General features: G+C 39.9%; 1 protein-coding gene across 3 annotated transcripts; it reads left to right on the plus strand.

Moving 5' to 3' along the window:
* Positions 1-2914: 2914 nt before the first annotated feature.
* On the plus strand, positions 2915-18250 carry LOC117982569 (uncharacterized). 3 transcript variants are annotated; one of them, XM_069498703.1, is made up of 14 exons: positions 2915-3074; positions 4312-4410; positions 5175-5307; positions 5855-5988; positions 7399-7503; positions 8019-8210; positions 9647-9733; positions 11019-11182; positions 11552-11600; positions 12028-12071; positions 13592-13759; positions 14085-14255; positions 14342-14545; positions 15975-18250. In XM_069498703.1, the coding sequence occupies exons 1-14, from the start codon at positions 3008-3010 to the stop codon at positions 16218-16220; spliced, it is 1863 nt and encodes a 620-aa protein (XP_069354804.1). In that variant the 5' UTR covers positions 2915-3007; the 3' UTR covers positions 16221-18250. The 3 variants fall into 3 exon arrangements, with proteins under 3 accessions (XP_069354804.1, XP_069354805.1, XP_069354806.1); XM_069498705.1 differs by lacking the exon at positions 2915-3074 and adding an exon at positions 3224-3477; XM_069498704.1 differs by lacking the exon at positions 9647-9733.
* Positions 18251-18301: the final 51 nt, after the last annotated feature.

An 18301-nucleotide genomic window follows, 5' to 3' on the forward strand; every position in this document is an offset into this window, starting at 1 on the left:
TGGCTATATTACCTTGACCGTAGATTAGGACTGAATTACGGTGCATCTACGGTAATTACCGTGTACATGGAAACACTGGTACGGAGCAAAGCTCGAGCAAAGAGTAATAATCACTTACGTGGTACGGAGTGCGGGCCATAGATAACACACTACGTACGGCTCAGAATAAATACCTGTAGAAGTAGCCCTATTGTGACATTTACTGTTAGAGCGAGATAACTAAATGCATTTAAGTTCTTATTAGAACGTGACAAAATGATTATGTTTTGTCCTTATCACCGTGGCCGCTTTTTTTTTGTTTGCCAAAATGTATTTGTACGTGAGATTTTGGCAAATAACGTGAAGTGAGGTTATGTTGACTCAAGTATTAAAAATAAATAATTGATTCGTTTTGTTGTTTTTTGTTTTTGAAGTTATTGTGTAATGGTGGGTTCCAGTATACTAGGCTACAATAGCCGAAGCGAGGTAAAATAGACGGAATAACATTTCACAAGTAAGTACCTCTTCTTGAGCGAGAGGAACTGAGGGGGCCACGCTAGTTGCATATCTGGACATATCTGTGATCTGTGATGTACGCACCATAGATAATATACTAATACGGGTACGCACTATTAACTCAGAACAAGGACATATCTGTGGACTATATTTATGCGAGCTTTGAAAGCGCATAGGCTTAGAATCACAGAGTACTTTGCTATATTCAATGTACTCTGTGGTACTTTGTAATATGCTTAAACTAGCGGCACGCTATGATGGCCGGTTTGACGTTTGTCCGCTCATGAAGTTCCGTATTAATTGATAACGACTTTGAAGGAAATAATTGTATTACTTTATTGACGATAGTGATGTGCAGAGATTCATAAATTTTATCGAATGTAGTTTTAGGTTTAGGACTCAAAATTTATTTATTAAATTGATTTCTTAAATGTATACAAGTGTAGAAAAATCAGTTTGCACCATTTAAGGGGTGAATGTACTTGTGAATATGAACAATTTTCACTATGTGGACAAACCTCTGAAATCGCAAAAAAATATCAATAAATTTTTAAAAATGGAATCTAATACGATCGTCACATAGGATCGCTGGCTAGCACAACTACTACCTCCGGCAAACTCGCGTCAATGCTCAATGCAAAACAAAGCAGTTTCGAATTGACGTTGCTTCGAAAAGTATAAACTGTCAGTGCAATGCGATTGTGATATAGTTTTGACCTGGCTTTGGATTTCAAATATTGATACTGCATTACTGTTGACCCTTGCTCGTTAATTTGGACTCTGTTCAAGCCCTTTGTTGTGGATTTCGTCGATATGACCGAACGTACGCAGAGAACTGTTCTAAATAGTCAGACACGTGAGTTCCTAATACGCCTTCGTAACTATTTCGATCGTGAAGCTCAAAATGGAGGGCCAATTTTACCTATAACGTCAGTGGTTGAACGCGTAGCTGATGCGCTTAATATTGGACAACGAACTGTTAGACGGATAACTAAAAAAAAATATGGCGAGACTGGCACAGAAGAAAATAAACTTCACACACCAAAAAAGAGAAAACGAGCAAAACCAGTCGTAGGCATCGATAGCTTTGATGCCGATGCTATCCGAAGACATGTTTACGGCTACTATTTACAGAAGGAGTATCCAACAAGAAAAAAGTTGGTGCATTCACTGAAGGAAGCTGGATTATTCTTCGGTGGGGAAAGTTCTTTAACGAAGATTTTGAAGACCATTGGATTTCGATACAAAAAATGTAACAAACGCAAAATATTGATGGAAAGATTTGATATAGCGATGGCAAGGTATACTTTTTTACGGCAAGTGAAAGAAATCAAAAATTGGCAAAATGTTGTGTTCTTGGATGAAACATGGCTTAATGCTAACCATACTGTAGGCCGTTCTTGGAACGATGACACAGCAGCATCTACTTCCAAAGTTCCTGTAGGAAAAGGATCGCGACTTATAATTTGTCACGCCGGAACCATCAACGGGTTTGTCGAAGGTTCTCTCATGGCTTTTGCGTCAAAAACCACTGGAGACTATCATGAAGACATGAATGGAGAAAAGTTTACTGAATGGTTTACCTCAATGTTGTGTAGCCTCCCTGAACCATCTATTATAATTATGGACAACGCCCCATACCACTCGATGCAAATTGACAAGCCACCTGCCCAATCCCAAAAGAAAGCTGATATCGTCGCATGGCTTCGTAAAAATGGCGTAGATGCAAACATGAATATGTTAAAAGCGGAATTAGTACGTCTTTTAAAAGAAAACAAACCAACCAAGATCCGATACGTCATTGACGAAATAGCATTAGAACATGGGCACAGAGTTATACGGTTACCGCCTTACCATTGTGAGTATAATGCGATTGAGTTGGTGTGGGCTCAAATTAAGGGATATGCTGCAAGACACAATACAGAACCCCCATTTACCACAAAAAAAATGCTAAAATTATTAGAAGAAGCTTGTGAACATGTGACTAAAGGAGACTGGGAAAAGGTTGTGAATAGAACTGTTAAATTAATAAGGGAAGATTATGAAAGAGATGTGAAAATAGATAATATTATAGAAAACGAACATATAATTATTAATGTATGTGATGATAGCAGTGACGACAGTGAAAATAGTAGTATGGACGAATCTGATTAATTATGGCCTTTTGTGGCACCTTTTTCGGTATCTTTTGTATTCATATGTTTCTTGTGTGCATATAAAGTATGTATATTCATTTTCGTTCAAATATTCAGTTCGTTCAAATAAATTAAATAAACATATACATTTTTGTTTTATTAAACCTATTTAATCAGGTACAAAAACAAAACTTAATTGTTTTTTGTTCGAGAATAAATTGACATTCCACATCACTATTGTAATGTGTCAAACCGGCCATCATAGCGTGCCGCTAGTGTAGAATTTTTTCGCTGCGAGTGTTTAAAATTTATTTGCATTTTGCTTTAATTTAAAATTAATTTATCAAATAGTTATATCTTAGTTAAATAGGTTTAAAATGGGTGATAAGAGACGAGAAAACATAAAGAAATCTCTCGGTCTAAGCGAATACCCATGGAGCTCAGGTGAGTTACATTTATAATGGATTGGAGCTCATCACAGATTTTAGATCTAATACTTTATAGCCTCTAAAAATGTGATGCCGGTTACGGGCTCTCCACCTGTATTGGATGCATCGAACCATGGCACGCCGCACGAAACGAACATCTTTTTAGTATTTTGTAAACTACCCTACGATATCGGTCACGTCCATCATTAATTTAAGCACTACATTTTGTGAGACTTCTGCAATGTTGTAAAGAAAAAATGTTTTTTATTTGAATTATATTTCACGAGCTCTTGCCCCCGACCTATTCTGCTTAGAGTAAGACTTGTGGGGGTGCTTTGTTTTTCCCAGTATTCTATGCCCAAGTTCTGTTTGTACTCCAAGATGCAGGTACTGCACTAAATAAACAAAAACTAACAGTGGTGAGTGCTAGGCGCTAGCTAACATGAAAAAGGCTGTTTCCAATTTATGTCAAGATCCATTAATTGTGGATGCAAGTCCACACTGGACAAGCAAGCCATTGCTGACCATATTATGTGGCAAATAAAAGGCCTTGTGCCTACATGGCTAAATGCCTGTTAGTTCCTTGCTAGGCATACCCTTAGCATATCCTAATCCTACTAATATTATAAATGTGAAATTGTGGATGTTTGGATGTTTGTTACTCAATCATGCAAAAACGGTTGAACGGATTTGGAATGGAGATAGATTATACCCGGGATTAACACATAGGCTACTTTTTATCCCGGAAAATCAAAGAGTTCCCGCGGGATCTTGAAAAATGTAAATCCACGCGGACGAAGTCGCGGGCATCAGCTAGTTATAAATATGCTAAGGGCATAGCTGTACCTCAAAAGGAAAAACAGAACCCTTATAGGATCACTTAGTTGTCTGTCTGTCTGTCTGTCTGACAGTTGGGGAAAAATCTGAAAACCGTGAATTTGTGGGTACATCACACAAAAAAAATTAAATTGTGGTCATGAAATTATAATTAGTATTTTCAATTTTCGAAGTAAGATAACTATATCAAGTGGGGTATCATATGAAAGGTCTTCACCTGTACATTCTAAAACAGATTTATTTTCATTTTTATGAATCATAGTTTTTGAATTATCATGCAAAATGTCGAAAAAATACGACTGTAGGACGTAGGACGGATCCCTTGTTGCGCGAGCCTGACTCTCATTTGGCCGGTTTTTTGTTAATTTGCTCTATGTAAATGGGAAAATAATATTAATTTATTATGTATATTACAGATGATGATAATGATAATCCACAAATTACTCCTGAATCTGTTTCTACAACCAGCAGGAGACAAGCAGATACAACAAATCCTAATGTACCAGAGACCAGTGGTAAAGTTATTTCTTTGATATGGGTAGCTTGAAAAGCTGTGATAGCCTAGTGGTTAGGACGTCCGCCTTTCTTCTAATCGGAGGTCGGGGGTTCAATCCCGGGCACGCACCTCTAACTTTTCGGAGCTATGTGCGTTTTATTAAATATCACTAGTGCTTTAACGGTGAAGGAAAACATTGTGAGGAAACCTGCATGCCTGAGAGTTCTCCATAATGTTCTCAAAGGTGAGTGAAGTCTACCAATCCGCACATGGCCAGCGTGGTAGACTATGGCCAAAACCCTTCTCACTCGGAGAGGAGACCCGTGCTCTGTAGTGAGCCGGCGATGGGTTGATCATGAGGCAGAAAAACACAACTCCTCCTTTTTTTAAAGTTGCTTAATAAAGTAGCCTATCCCGTCAAAATAGGTTCAGCCGTTCCGAAGATTAGCCTGTTCAAACAGACATTCAGACAGACAGACAGACAAAAATTTTAAAAACGTGTGATTCAGTTATGGTACAGTTCCAATAACCATATGAGCTTAATTTGAAGTAGTTATTTCGAAATTACAGAGACACTTCAATTTTATTTATTAGTATAAAACGCCTGCTGAATGAAAGCTTTCTTATGAGGCTATAGTTAGCGATAATGACTAGGATCCATTGATGCATATATTCCATATGTCAGTACTGGCAAACGCAAACTAAATTTTTGACCTAAATGTATGCAATTTTGCACCAGTAAACATTTAACTTTGGCTATAAAATGATACATTTTGATCTTAGCACAAGCCGGCGCGTCGCAGACCTTCCTTAATTGCAGGTATATGCAAAAATTGGAACGTGACGCGTATTGGTCTGCACTTAACAAGATTCTTCCTAGAGCATCTGGTCCCGGACCTTCAGCAGGGCCATCAAGGTAGATATATACTCATCTAGTTCTGTTTTTATAGTATCTATAATAATTATATTAAATTAATTCATACTAACCATATTCATACTTATAGTAGCACTCAGAGTCGCTCATCGTTACTTAAGATTAAGTTAAAACGAGACAGATTTATGTGAAAGATATAGCTCTGTCTCGTTTTAACTAAACTTAAGTAACGATTAAGCTACTCTGAGTATGGCAGTTGGTTTGTATTATAAACCCGAAAATGCATGTCTCTCTGCTAGCTTTTCATGGCTAATCTGCTTTTAACCCTTTTTGGGTACAGTGCTAGCTTGCATCCCAGGAAAGAATATAAGGCTACTTTTTGTTCCAGAAAATCACAGTGTCACAGGATTCTTAAAAACCTAAATCCATGTGAATGAAGTCACAAGCATCACATGCGAGTATTTGTCATGTCACAGAGATATCCTGGAAAATCAAAGTGTTCCCATGGGATTTTTAACTCGAAAAGTAACTTCATGAATTTAGATAGTTTGTCCGCGTGGATTTAGTTAATTTATATTTTTTGTTTTAGGGCCTCAAGCTCAGTAGAACCAACTGAAAGTATCGATCTAACTAGTCCAATGACAAACCTGCAACGCATCTCTGCTATCAAGAGGCTACGCAACAGTGCCAGTTCAAGCAGGCATTGCACTTATCCAGTGGGGCGTAAGCATTTTTTGCTCCCACTTAAAAAAAGTCAATAGGGTCTTTTCTTTATGCACGCCATCGATTTCCAACAGGCTAGTAAAAGAAGTTGCTGGACAGTTTCATACTGGTAACAAGGTTCTTTAAATGTACACTATCATAAATTAGGTGCTTTATAGGTACACAATAGGAATATTATTTTAATTTCTGAATGCGATATAATATGAAACCTCTTTTCAAAAGTTTAAAAATAAAAGTATTTTGCCAATATTCCTCGGCCGGCAATTGCTTGATTTCCTAGACAGTAATGGGCTGTTGTTTTTAGTGCCCAATAATTATATTATAGCTAATAGTCTGAATTAGGCTGGAGGTATACCTACTCAGTGCCGAAATAAGGCAGGGGCGGGAGGGGGCGGTTCACTCCAGGTCTGCAAACGTTGAGAATTTATTATTAGTCTATAATCCCTGTTATATAATTATTAGGATGAAATATTTTCAGTAACAGACAGTTTATAGCTAAACTCACTTATTCGAGGCCCCTAAGGATAGTTTCTGTGAATTTTCGCTTTTGCTTACTTTCATAAATAAATTAGTATTTTCTGCTCAATTTCAAATCTGGAATGGATTTATTCTTCACGACTTAGAAATTGAGGTTGCTTCCTTCCTTTGGTTGGTTTGGTTTGGTTGGTTGTTTCCTTTGTTAAGGCGCTGTGATTAGCCTAAGAAGTTTCCTTCTCTCTCGCACATTTTATCATTTTCAATGATTGTGAAAGAATAAGTGCACTTTTAACAAATGTGACTTGGCCAAGTCCTAAACAATAAAATTTCGCTTAAGTATTTGACGATTCTCTTGTACACAATCTCTACACTAAACTGAATAAACAGGTCTAAATCTAGAGCTATCCTTTTCCGCAAGCAGCATTATGAAAGGGATAGCAATAGATTTAGACGTGTCATTTTAGTTTAGTTTGAGAACTGTGTACAACGGAATTAGCCACATTGTTTGCGATACTATTCCGTGTCGGGTTGCTGATTTCCTGTGGACTTATTCTTCGCGTCTGTTCGCAACGTCATTCACTGATGCCACCCCTGGCTTGGGATGGTCTTAGTACGCTGCTGGGCAACCTTATAAAACACTAGCTTATGCCCACGACGCGTCCTTCGATTACACAAAATTGCAAACCCCTATTTTACCTGCCTAATTTTCAAAAATCCTTTCTTAGCGGATGTCCACGTCATAATAGCTATCTGCATGCCAAATATATAGAATTAGGAAGACTTTTTATTCAAATAAATTTTACAAGTGCTTTGTAATCATCAAATGAGTCTACTTATTCTAGATATTATGATATGATAATAAGACTATCCTTTTTTCTGTTAAGTATTTATTTACGAGTAGTAGCATGAGTATAATTTTGAAACTGTCCATAGGGTCTACCAGATCGCCCAGGTCCTCGCCAGCGAGGAGAATAATCACCTGGAGGGAATTGTCGGAAAAAACGCGCAAGTTACATTCAGAACTGCGCGAGCAATATGGTATGTGTGTACCCTATACGGTACACGAAACTATACTAGGGTCATTACGAACGTGTGAACTGGGTCATAAGTTATTTTTTTATAGGACCTCTCCCTCTCATTTACAGGCCTTATGGAACTAGAACCCGGTGCTCTGGTGTTGTGTGTAACAGCAACAAAAGATTTGTCGATAGTCGACAACAGGTTTTAAAAGCGCCCGTACTTTTTACCTGCGTCTACTACTTGCGTCCGAACAGCATCCTTTATCGATGACGAATTCTGCGGCATTCTCACAACTCTTGATCGTAATGATTTATAACCCCGTTCGCACTTTCGTAATGGCCTTAGTATAGTTGTCGCTACACTGCATTACATAACAGAGTGTCGAGAAAAAGAAATCTTACTGATTGAGACTTCGATCGTTTTATTTTCGCGTTATTTTCAATTATCATAAAACAGTTAAGGGCGAATACAAAAAAGGTTTATACAAGTGTATTGCGAGTAGCCACACTACTGAGTGCAGTATTCTGGCGTAGGTCACTTGTCTCAGCGGGTAGCTAGCGACTCATCTCAGCGGAATGGGAGCTCCAGTATGCACCCGCAGTCACGCCCGCCGCTAGACTTGCCACCGCGCCCGTCGCCGGGCTCGCAGACACGCTCACCGCCGCGCATGCCGCTACCCTCACCGGTGCACGCGCCGCCCAGCGACAGCGCGCCATCCGATGATGGTTAGCCATTTATATTATACCTACTATCTTATGCCCGCAACTTTGTCCATTTCAGACAAATTTCAAACCCCTATTTTACTCCCTTAGGGTTTGAATTTTCAACGATCCTTTCTTAGCGGAATTCTACATTATAATAGCTATCCGCCAGGGGCGTGCAGGTCATAGAGGCATAAATGCACTGCTTACCCCAGTTGTAATAGCTCAATGCATATTTTTCATTTTGACCTGCCAATAAACAGGTTCCTAGCTAACTAGTGCCTACCCTGGCTTCAAACCTGTGCACGCCACTGCTATCCGCATGCCAAATTTCAGCCCTATCTGTCCAATAGTTTGAGCTGTGCATTAACAGATCAGTCAGCCAATCAGTCACCTTTTCCTTTTATCTATTTAGGCTATATTGATGTCTGCTAGGTTTTAGGTTTTTTAAAAATCTCATAGAAACTCTGATTTTTCGGGATAAAAAGGAGCCTATATCTATATCCGGGATGCAAGATATTTCTGTATTAAAGAGATGATGCCCGCAACTTCGTAAACTTGGATGGTATCGGAAAATATAGTGGGAACTCGTTGAGCCCAGGCCCGGGTTGCGACCTATCTTTATACCAAGTTTCGTCAAAATCGGTTAAACTGATGAGCCGTAAAAAGCTAACAGACAGACGCACTCGCCTTTATAATATTATGTGAGTATATCTACTACTATCTGACTATCTGATTTTCCCGGCTGCGTTCGGGTGCATTTTGATATCTATACCTACATACTCTCTACAGTATTATGTAGGTATCCACTGAGTTGAAGTATCACTAAAATCAATGCAAATCAAACCTACCTGCAAAAGCCGTGCCGCCAAGCGATTTAGCGTTCCGGTACGATGCCGTGTACAAACCAAAGGGGTATGGGTTTAATAAAAACTGCCATACCCCTTTCAGGTTAGCCCGCTATCATCTTAGACTGCCTTATCACTTACCATCAGGTGAGATTGCAGTCAAGGGCTAACTTGTATCTGAATTTTAAAAAAAATATCTTTATACCCGGCGATTTTACGTCAAAATGACTTATTAGTTATTATACTTTTTAATCGTCTTGGTATACTCTATCGATATACTCGTAAATAGCTTTCAGCCTATGACGTCATTCTTTGTAAAAAACTTAAAGAGCGGCCGGACCATAGACCACTAACCTTCCAACCCCTTCGCTCTCTTTCTTTATTTAAAACTACCTTATGCTCGCGACTTCGTCCACGTAGACTACACAATTTTCAAACCCCTATTTCACCCCCTTAGGGGTTGAATTTTCAAAAAAAGCGGAAACATACCTTATAATAGCTGCCTGCATGCTAAATTTCAGCCTGATCCGTCCAGTAGTTTGGGCTGTGCATTGATAGATCAGTCAGTCAGTCACCTTTTCCTTTTGTATATTTAAATTATTTTTGCCATAGATTTGGAGCCCTCATCACGATCACCAACGGCAGCTGCCAACCCAACATATAATAACACGGAGGAGCCGGAACAAAACGACAGAGAAGGTACGCTACGTCCTAAATCTAAATATATAAAAGGAAAAGGTGACTGACTGACTGACTGATATATCAACGCACAGCTCAAACTATGGGACGGATCGGGCTGAAATTTGGCATGCAGATTGCTGTTATAACGTAGGTATCCGCTAAGAAAGGATTTTTGAAAATTCAACCTCTAAGGGGGTGAAATGGGGGTTTGAAATTAGTGTAATCCATGCGGACAAAGTCGCGAGCATAAGCTAGTCAATAAATAAACAACTAAAAAAACTAGTCAATAAATAAACGTCATGTTGTAAATTGTAATTTCAGATTGGACTATACGAGTACTATAGTCCCCGTCAATCTTCTTGGTAGATACGCGTAGTTCGTTAATTTCGGCGCAATGATGAAATTCAGTTGTCAAATGGGAGCTGAGCGGGGGTTCACCATAGACTACACCATGGAATTAGAAACTAAACTGAGTACCTAATACATAAGGCAAAGATAAAAAAATTAAATCGTGTATCCCTGTGTAAAGTTACTTTATTTTAAGGGTTCCGTACCTCAAAAGGCAAAAAGGAATGCTTATAGGACCACTTTGTTGTCTGTCTGTCTGTCTGTCGTGTCTGTCAAGAAAACCTATGGTTTACCTAACCTAACAAATAATTAGTATTTTCAATTTGTCGTCATTTGACGTATATTTAAGTAAAAATATACCATCAACTCGAAACTTCAGTCTAGTGCTGTCACTAAAATAGGGGCCATGCGCATTGGCATTTTGCGGGACTTATACCTATCTCCACTGCACGTTTGACAACGGCTGATGTTTTATTTAAGGACCTATTAGAAGATTCTCGCGACTTGGCTTGTGGATTTAGGTTTTTAAAATCCCGTGGGAACTCATCAATTTTCCGGTATCAAAAGTAGCCTATGTCCTTCCCCGGAATATAAGCTAACTCTGTACCAAATTTCATTAAAATCGGTTGAACGGTTGGGCCGTGAAAAGCTAGCAGACAGACAGACAAACACACTTTCGCATTTATAATATTAGTATAGAATTATAGATGTTATTGTATGACGTATACCTAGGTCACATTACTCACAGTCTGTAAGTGATGTGCAAGCGATATGTAATTATGTTCACCCAACCGCCAAGAAGATTTACGCGGACTATACTTGCTTTGTAAGATAAGTTCTTTCAGTATGGACACACGTTCGATGTGCGATCCAGCTTATTTTTAAGAAGCTTCTTCAGCATAACATTTCAAGAGCGTTGATTTTTCGAGGATATAGAATGATTTTATTTTACTAGTGGAGTCACGCGCTGTCGGACAGCCGCCGCAGCGAGAAAGAGTACTGGAGGACAACGTGGAAGTCGCGAACGAGGCCATGGAGACAGACGGCGCAGAGCGGGAGCCGCAGCCCGACGACAACGTCTCCAACCAGGCGCAAGCCAGCGGGGACGACGATGACGAGGTAACTCGCCTAAACCCATTCTCGACCAAACACGACTGCTGGACCAAAGATATGTTCCAGATAGTCAAAACTAATACACTAAGTAAGGCTGGGGTCTCTCTAAAACGTCAGACGCTACCGACAGCATGCGATGACGTCATAAAAACGGCCTGACAGAAAGAAAAGCTCGATGATTGTTCGAAATGTAAATAGAGGCATTTGATTTTATATTTATAACTCGTGTCAACAAAGAGAAACGAAACGAAGCGGCGTTAATCATTCAACCGCTTCACTCTCACACGTACACAGATGTAGCGTGCGAGAGGCAAAGATTAACGCCGCCATTTTCGATTCGTATTATATATCAAGTGATCCTACTTTGTTTTTTAGGAAATCGCTGGAGCTGCGACAGCCGCATTGCGGGTTACTACAAGAAGAGGTATAAATATGTATATTATAATTCTTACCATAATAATAGTTTATGAAGCGGCTGAATAATGGGTGGTATTAAAACACGAGTAGTGAGTTTAAAAAACGTTTTTAATAGTATCACACGAGTATTTTAATACCTAATTATGTAGATTTTAGAGTTTCATACACTACTTTATCTAACTCATATTATTTTAAAATCCAAACCTAAAAACTATAGATGTAGGACATGGTATATTCGAGATGAGCAAGAAAGGCAGACCGATCATACAAAGTGCATGCAAAGAAAACATGGTTCAAGTCCCCATACTCCCCACAGGAACAGTAAGGGTCGGGAACAATTTTCATCTTGTGTAAATGCGCTGGCGAACAAACATGACCCAAGCGCATTCTACACAGATACGAATAATAATTTATACATTGCAATTTATTTCCAGCCAATGAAGAGGTGCAGGCAATCACAGTTCAGGATCTCAACCGAGTAAGTATCTTTTATAAACTACCTGATACCAGCGCCTTTGTCCGCGAGGAATTACGTTTTTGAAACATTCTGTTGAAACTAATAATGGTTTAACGACATAACCTTTAATGTACCTAAACAGCGGGTAAGTACTACGATTAATACGATGATTCTTGAATTATTATCGATATTTTGACCCAGTCGCATGAGTGTGGGTCGAAATATCAATAATCCAACATCTTTATTTATCGTGGTACATACCCACATTTTACATTATAATATCAGTGTCCGTACGTGTAAGATCGAATCGATATTATTTTATATACAAATGAAAAGGCATTGCTGTCCATATTAACGTTATTATTTTAATTGGTATTTAAACCATATTTTGTGGAAATCAGGGTTGTTGCAGATGCCAATACTTTGACATCCGCGGATGCGGATTATTAGAAGTTTACATTCGTGGATGAGGATGCGGATGTCTGAATTAGTGCGCATGTTCCATATTAGCGGTTGCGGTTGCGGATGCGAATATCCTTAACACCTCTGTTGGGTACCATTGTACACTTTTTGATTGATCAGTTAGCGAACGAAGATATCATCTAGCTGACACGCGCGAGGCACGCGCCACTCGGGCCCCGTCCACTTTTTTTGCAGGTCGTTACTTATTACAAATATGAATCCGCATCCGTAACCGCTCCGAATTAATTGTTGCAGATGCGGATGTCTGAATTAATGCGATACTCTGCATTTGCGGATTTGGATGCAAATATCCGTAATACCCCTAGTTGAAATAAATAAATAAAGCTAGGTATCAATTGTCTACGGTTTATTGCCATGAGCGGTAGTTGAACGCGACACGGCGAGTGGCAGAAACTACTCGTATGTAGCACATATGACACAGTTAAGAATATAGCTAAAGCCGGCTGTACTCACGTGGTTGGTCGAAGTAAGCCCGATTAGTTTCGAATCCATCTGGGGTCCTTTTTCAGAGGGAATGCTCGCGATGCGGCTCGAACGTGAATCGACGAACTACTTGAGTACAGCCGGTATTAGCTAAATTATCGATAACTATGTGTCATGATTTACGGAAGCGGTGTGTAGACTCGACCGTACCAAAGAAAGATCTCCCACCGAGCGGTTGAGCTGCTCGGTAGCGCCAGCTGGGCCGACGGTTGTCTTGAAACTTCTATTATATAGTGCAGATTGCAAAAAACTGGTAGTGCGATTGAGATTTGCGTGTTCTCTTTTCACTTTTGAGGATGTTACCCGTGCTGTGAGAGCGGAGTGAGTAGTCAAGGCTTGGGTTCGTATCCAATAATTGATGTATGATTGCGGATCTATTTTCTTCATTCGATTGAGGAACGCCACAATACGATAACTACTACTACGTCATACTATATTGATAATGGATACCACTCACGATAATTAAAACGCTAAAATATGACACAGTTCTCGCCGCTCTTGTTCAAACACCTGTACACTCCCTGCGCGCCGCTCGTTCTCTTGTGGTCGCTGTAGCTGTCGCGTGTGATCCGCAGAGCCTGCTGCGGCTGCTGGAGTGCCCCGTGTGCCTGGAGTGCATGGAGCCGCCCATGTCGCAGTGCCGCCGCGGCCACCTGGTGTGCGTGCGCTGCCGCGCTCGCCTAGCTGGATGCCCCGTGTGCCGCACCACTTTCAGCTCCGTGCGCAACCGCGCCATGGAGGGGGTGAGTGCAGATGTGCCCGCAACTTGAAGTATCCTTATTGAAGTATTACTTCGCACCGTGCTGACCCAACCTATATAATAACAATTTAAAATACAATATTTAGTGTTTGGATGTACATTGGGGTCGATTCTCTTGTACACAATCTCTAAACTAAACTAAAATGGCACGTCTAAATCTATTGCTATCCCTTTCAAAATGTTGCTTGCGGAAAAGGATAGCACTAGATTTAGACCTGTTAATTTAGTTTAGTTTAGAGATAGTTTACAACGGAATTAGCCACACTGGTTATGTAATTTTATTAAATGACTAATGTAAAAAAATGTAGGTGGCCGAGATTCTGCGCTACCCGTGCCGCCACGGCTGCGGGCAGGAGACGCATCTGCGACTGCGCGCCTCGCACGAGGCCAACTGCGCGAACCGACGTTACCGCTGCCCCGCCCCGGCCTGTGCCAGTCGCGAGCCGCTACCGCTCGGCGCCCTGCCGCGCCACTTCCAGGTACACGATCCTCAGTGTCGCTACCCGTGCCGGCACTTAATGAATTCTTAATTGTGACTTAACAAATAAAAATATTTTGGTGACAGACGGCTCACCTGGCGATGCTGAAGGTGGGCTTCAGGCACCAGTTCTCGATGAAGATGAACGTGGACCAGCACGACGACTGGCTAGTGGATACGGGAAGCGACCTGTTCCACCTGCGCGTGGACGTCAACGTGCGCACGTGGAGCGTCATCGTGCACGTCGCCTACATCGGGCCCAGGTGCAAGGCCAACGGCTTCACCTACGAGGTACTATATATCATTGTACCGGGCTGGGTTCACGTGACTCGACCTCGACGGTCCTATCCTATTTCCGTTTTCAAAGCTTATCTCACAATTATAAGAAATAATAAAAAAATCAACTAAAAATCCGTAGAGAGATGCCAGGATGAGTTGCTAGTTAGACATCCCATCAAAAACATAAATGTGAAAAAGGAGCCAAGTTCTATATAAGGTCTTTTATATTATCATTCCTACAAGAATGTACAAGTAAATTTTTTTGCGTTAGAATATTTTTAATAGTCAGTTAATCAAATGTAAGTTTAATTAAAGTATTTTTGAATCGGCAGAGGCATCAACCACTGGTTCAGAATGCCTTTCCTACCGAGAAGAACCAGCAAGAAATTCGGCGGTTGCTCTTTTCAAAGATTTCAATTGTGTAATATGCTTTTTCCAGGAGCATACTTTTAATCGATTTTTTAAACTTGTGTAAAGGCAAATCCAAAATAGTTTGCGGGATTTTGTTATAAAAGATTATACCCATACCCACAAATGACTTTTGGACTTTCCTGAGGCGGAAGGTAGCAGTTGCAAGCCTATTACGGTTTCTTGTTAGCCTATTGTGTAGATCAACATTTTTTTTGTAACTAAGAATATTTTGTCAATATACATACATTTACACATTTTGACAATAAGGATATCTTATTTCCTTAAATTTCTCTCGAGTTCTTAATTGTCTTAAGTTATAAATTGCACGTAATGCCCTTCATATTGGGAGAAATTTTGCTTCACCCCATATTAAGATTCCATAAGACATAATGGAAATAAGTAAAATATCCTATCATTGCGGTTTTCACGTCAGTTAACTGCCGAATCTTTCTAACAGCGTAAGCGGCACAGCTTAGTTTGCTAGCAAGAGTTTATTATATTATGGGTGCCCTGTGGCGTCGCATCTAATTATCCCCAAAAATGTTGTAGTCTCTTCTATTTTCAATGTATCATTATTTATCATTAACTTAATTAGTATAAAAATGACCTGGTTTTCAATACCTATCAAGTAGTTCATAATTTCTGAATTCGAACCCGCGACCAAGTGTTAAGGATCTCTAAAGTATAAAGAAATCACCTACCACAATACCAAATTTCAAGTTTCTAAGTCACCTGGAAGTAGGTTAGGATTTTGATGAGTGGGTGAGTGAGTGATAAAAATGGCACTTTTCAGAACTTAATAACTCAAGAACTATAAAAGTTTTTTAAATGAAATTTAGGATTCCTAGCGTTCAAAGAGGTCGTAATAGATACGCAATAACGTAAAACGTAAATAAACGTAATATACACGCTGTCAGTGCGTCGCCGTTCTTGTTAGAATCTTATACGAACTTGGCGGACACACTGCCGTGTCTTGATATTATTTTGATGTAACATTTAAACACACCAGTGTTTTCCATTCTGTCGGTAGGTATCGGTGGTGGGGCTGCACGGCGAGCGCAAGCTGGTGTACACGCGCGAGACGCACAGCGACCTGGAGAACGTGTCCCTCAATATGAGCCGCCAGGACTGCTTCCACATGTCGCTGGACCAGGCTGCCAACTTCCTGCGCTACAAGAACCGCCACTGCGAGCCGGACAAGTTCCTCGACTTCAGCGTCGTCATAAGCGCGCGCGAACCGCCCGCGCCCGCCGGCCGGCCCGACCTAGATTCCTGATTGGGGTGTGTCGTCTACGTGAGCGAGGGTCGGATCGTCAAGTGCTCCACCTACCCGCTCTCCTCCGCCTCGGCGACGCCTCCGTCGTCGGACTGATTAAACATTTATAAACTTCGTGTAAACCAGTACGCGCGAACCGCAAGGGGACCAGATTAAGGTTGCCTGTCTACTGACACGGAGCCAAGCGAAGAAGTGTTGTTCAGACCAGATTATTGAGAGAGATAAGTGTTTTGCATCATCTGTCAATATTCCAATGGGTCTACTAAGCACATCTCCACTCCGATTCGCTTAAGTGGGCAGGCACCACGAGAAATTGCGGCAAAACTTTTGATGTCTTAGGATTAAAATTGCCTGCCCACTGAAGCGGAGTGAAATAAAATGAGAGAATTCAACTGAACACAACTTCTCCGCTCAGCTTCCGTGTTAGGTTAGGTTAGGTTAAAACGTACAAATAATAATTACTTGAAAAGCTACACTTTGATCGCACTTTTACAAACAAGCAAAGCATTTTTCAGCTTCTTTAGGGTTCCGTACCTCAAAAGGAAAAACGGAACCCTTATAGGATCACTTTGTTGTCTGTCTGTCGGTCTGTCAAGAAACCTACAGGGTCCTTCCCGTTGACCTAGAATCATGAAATTTGGCAGGTAGGTAGATCTTATAGCAGACATTAGGGGGTAAATCTGAAAACCGTGAATTTGTGGTTACCTACTTCACACACAAAAAAAAATTGAACTAAAAATTAGTGTTTTTAATTTTCAAAATAAGATAACTATATCAAGTGGGGTATCATATGAAAGGGCTTTTTTATTTATTTTTATGCATCATAGTTTTTGAATTATCGTGCAAAATGTCGAAAAAATACGACTGTAGTACGGAACCCGCGCGAGCCTGACTCGCACTTGGCCGTTTTTTAACCTTGATTGCACTTTTCGCCCCCTGGCGAGTCAGACTCGTATGGACTTACAACAAGCGAGAGTGATTGCTGAGTTGCTTTGCCTTGGTGCTATTGTTTTATTTGCCATTTTTAATTTCAGGTATTAAATATCTAGCAATTTACTTTTAATATCTAGCAATATTCCGCCGAGTATTTGTATGAACTGCCGCGGTCAGTATTTTACCTGCCGTGTTTGTAACCGCGAGTCTCCGTGCGGGCGGTGCCGCGCATACCCAAATGCAGTACGCGTGCGTCTCCACAGTTATAATAATAGATCTATGGACTTTTTTAAAAGTACAAACCAATATAATTTAAAATACTGTAAAATTTAAAAAATAAGAATTAAAACCTACAACTTTTTATTTGGTGCGGTTGACACTTGACTGGCATAATATTACATGCAGGTCGAGATCGCAATCGGGGAGAGAACACCCGCACTATAACCCGAAAAAAAACCTTTACTTTCTTTCTCATCAAATTCCATAGATTATTTAGTTTCATATTATAATAAAAGAGAATACACATTTAGGAGTTAAAACAAGACTGTATTTTTATAAACATAATGTAGAATAGTTACTATTAATATTCCTTAAAATTATGATCGTGTAAGTTCTATTCGATTTTTAGTACTAAGAACAATTTCGGTTTTCTAAGTTATAATTAAACCTGTAAAGGTTGAGAAGGTACGTAACCACACAAGGGCCGAACCCATGCATCGGACTGGGCACTATCGGAGATTTGAATTATAGTTTTGTATAAATAATTCATGGTAAATATTCATAAAAATATTGGAAGTTTTTGCGTAAATCAACCTTAATATTGTACTTTGGAATAATTGTAGAAAAACAAGTAACATGTCAAATGTGCTTTTAGACTTTTGCATAAAATGCAGTTCCTGAACTGCATTTTATGCGAAAGTCTAAAAGCACATTTGACATGTTACTTGTTTTTGTACGATTTTTTTTTTGAAGAATATGGTAATTATTATTCAAACAAACTATTGAACCTATGTTGTAAATTAATAAGCAACCTAATTGTAACTCTTTCACTGTCTGTGTCTATATACTCTTCAATTATTATATCTTTGAAATATGTACATTCAGTGTTTTATTTATATGTAAAGGGTCCCGTTAGCACCCTTTGGCTA

The sequence above is a fragment of the Maniola hyperantus genome, chromosome 5, assembly GCF_902806685.2.
Source record: "Maniola hyperantus chromosome 5, iAphHyp1.2, whole genome shotgun sequence".
In the NCBI taxonomy this organism is placed as follows: Eukaryota; Metazoa; Arthropoda; class Insecta; order Lepidoptera; family Nymphalidae; genus Maniola; species Maniola hyperantus.

Coding starts and splice junctions, on each gene's coding strand:
- LOC117982569 (XM_069498703.1), top strand. CDS start 3,008: ATGGGTGATAAGAGACGAGAAAACATAAAGAAATCTCTCGGTCTAAGC. Junction 13,760..14,084: donor GCAACCGCGCCATGGAGGGG/GTGAGTGCAGAT, acceptor AAAAAAATGTAG/GTGGCCGAGATTCTGCGCTA. Junction 14,546..15,974: donor CCAACGGCTTCACCTACGAG/GTACTATATATC, acceptor TTCTGTCGGTAG/GTATCGGTGGTGGGGCTGCA.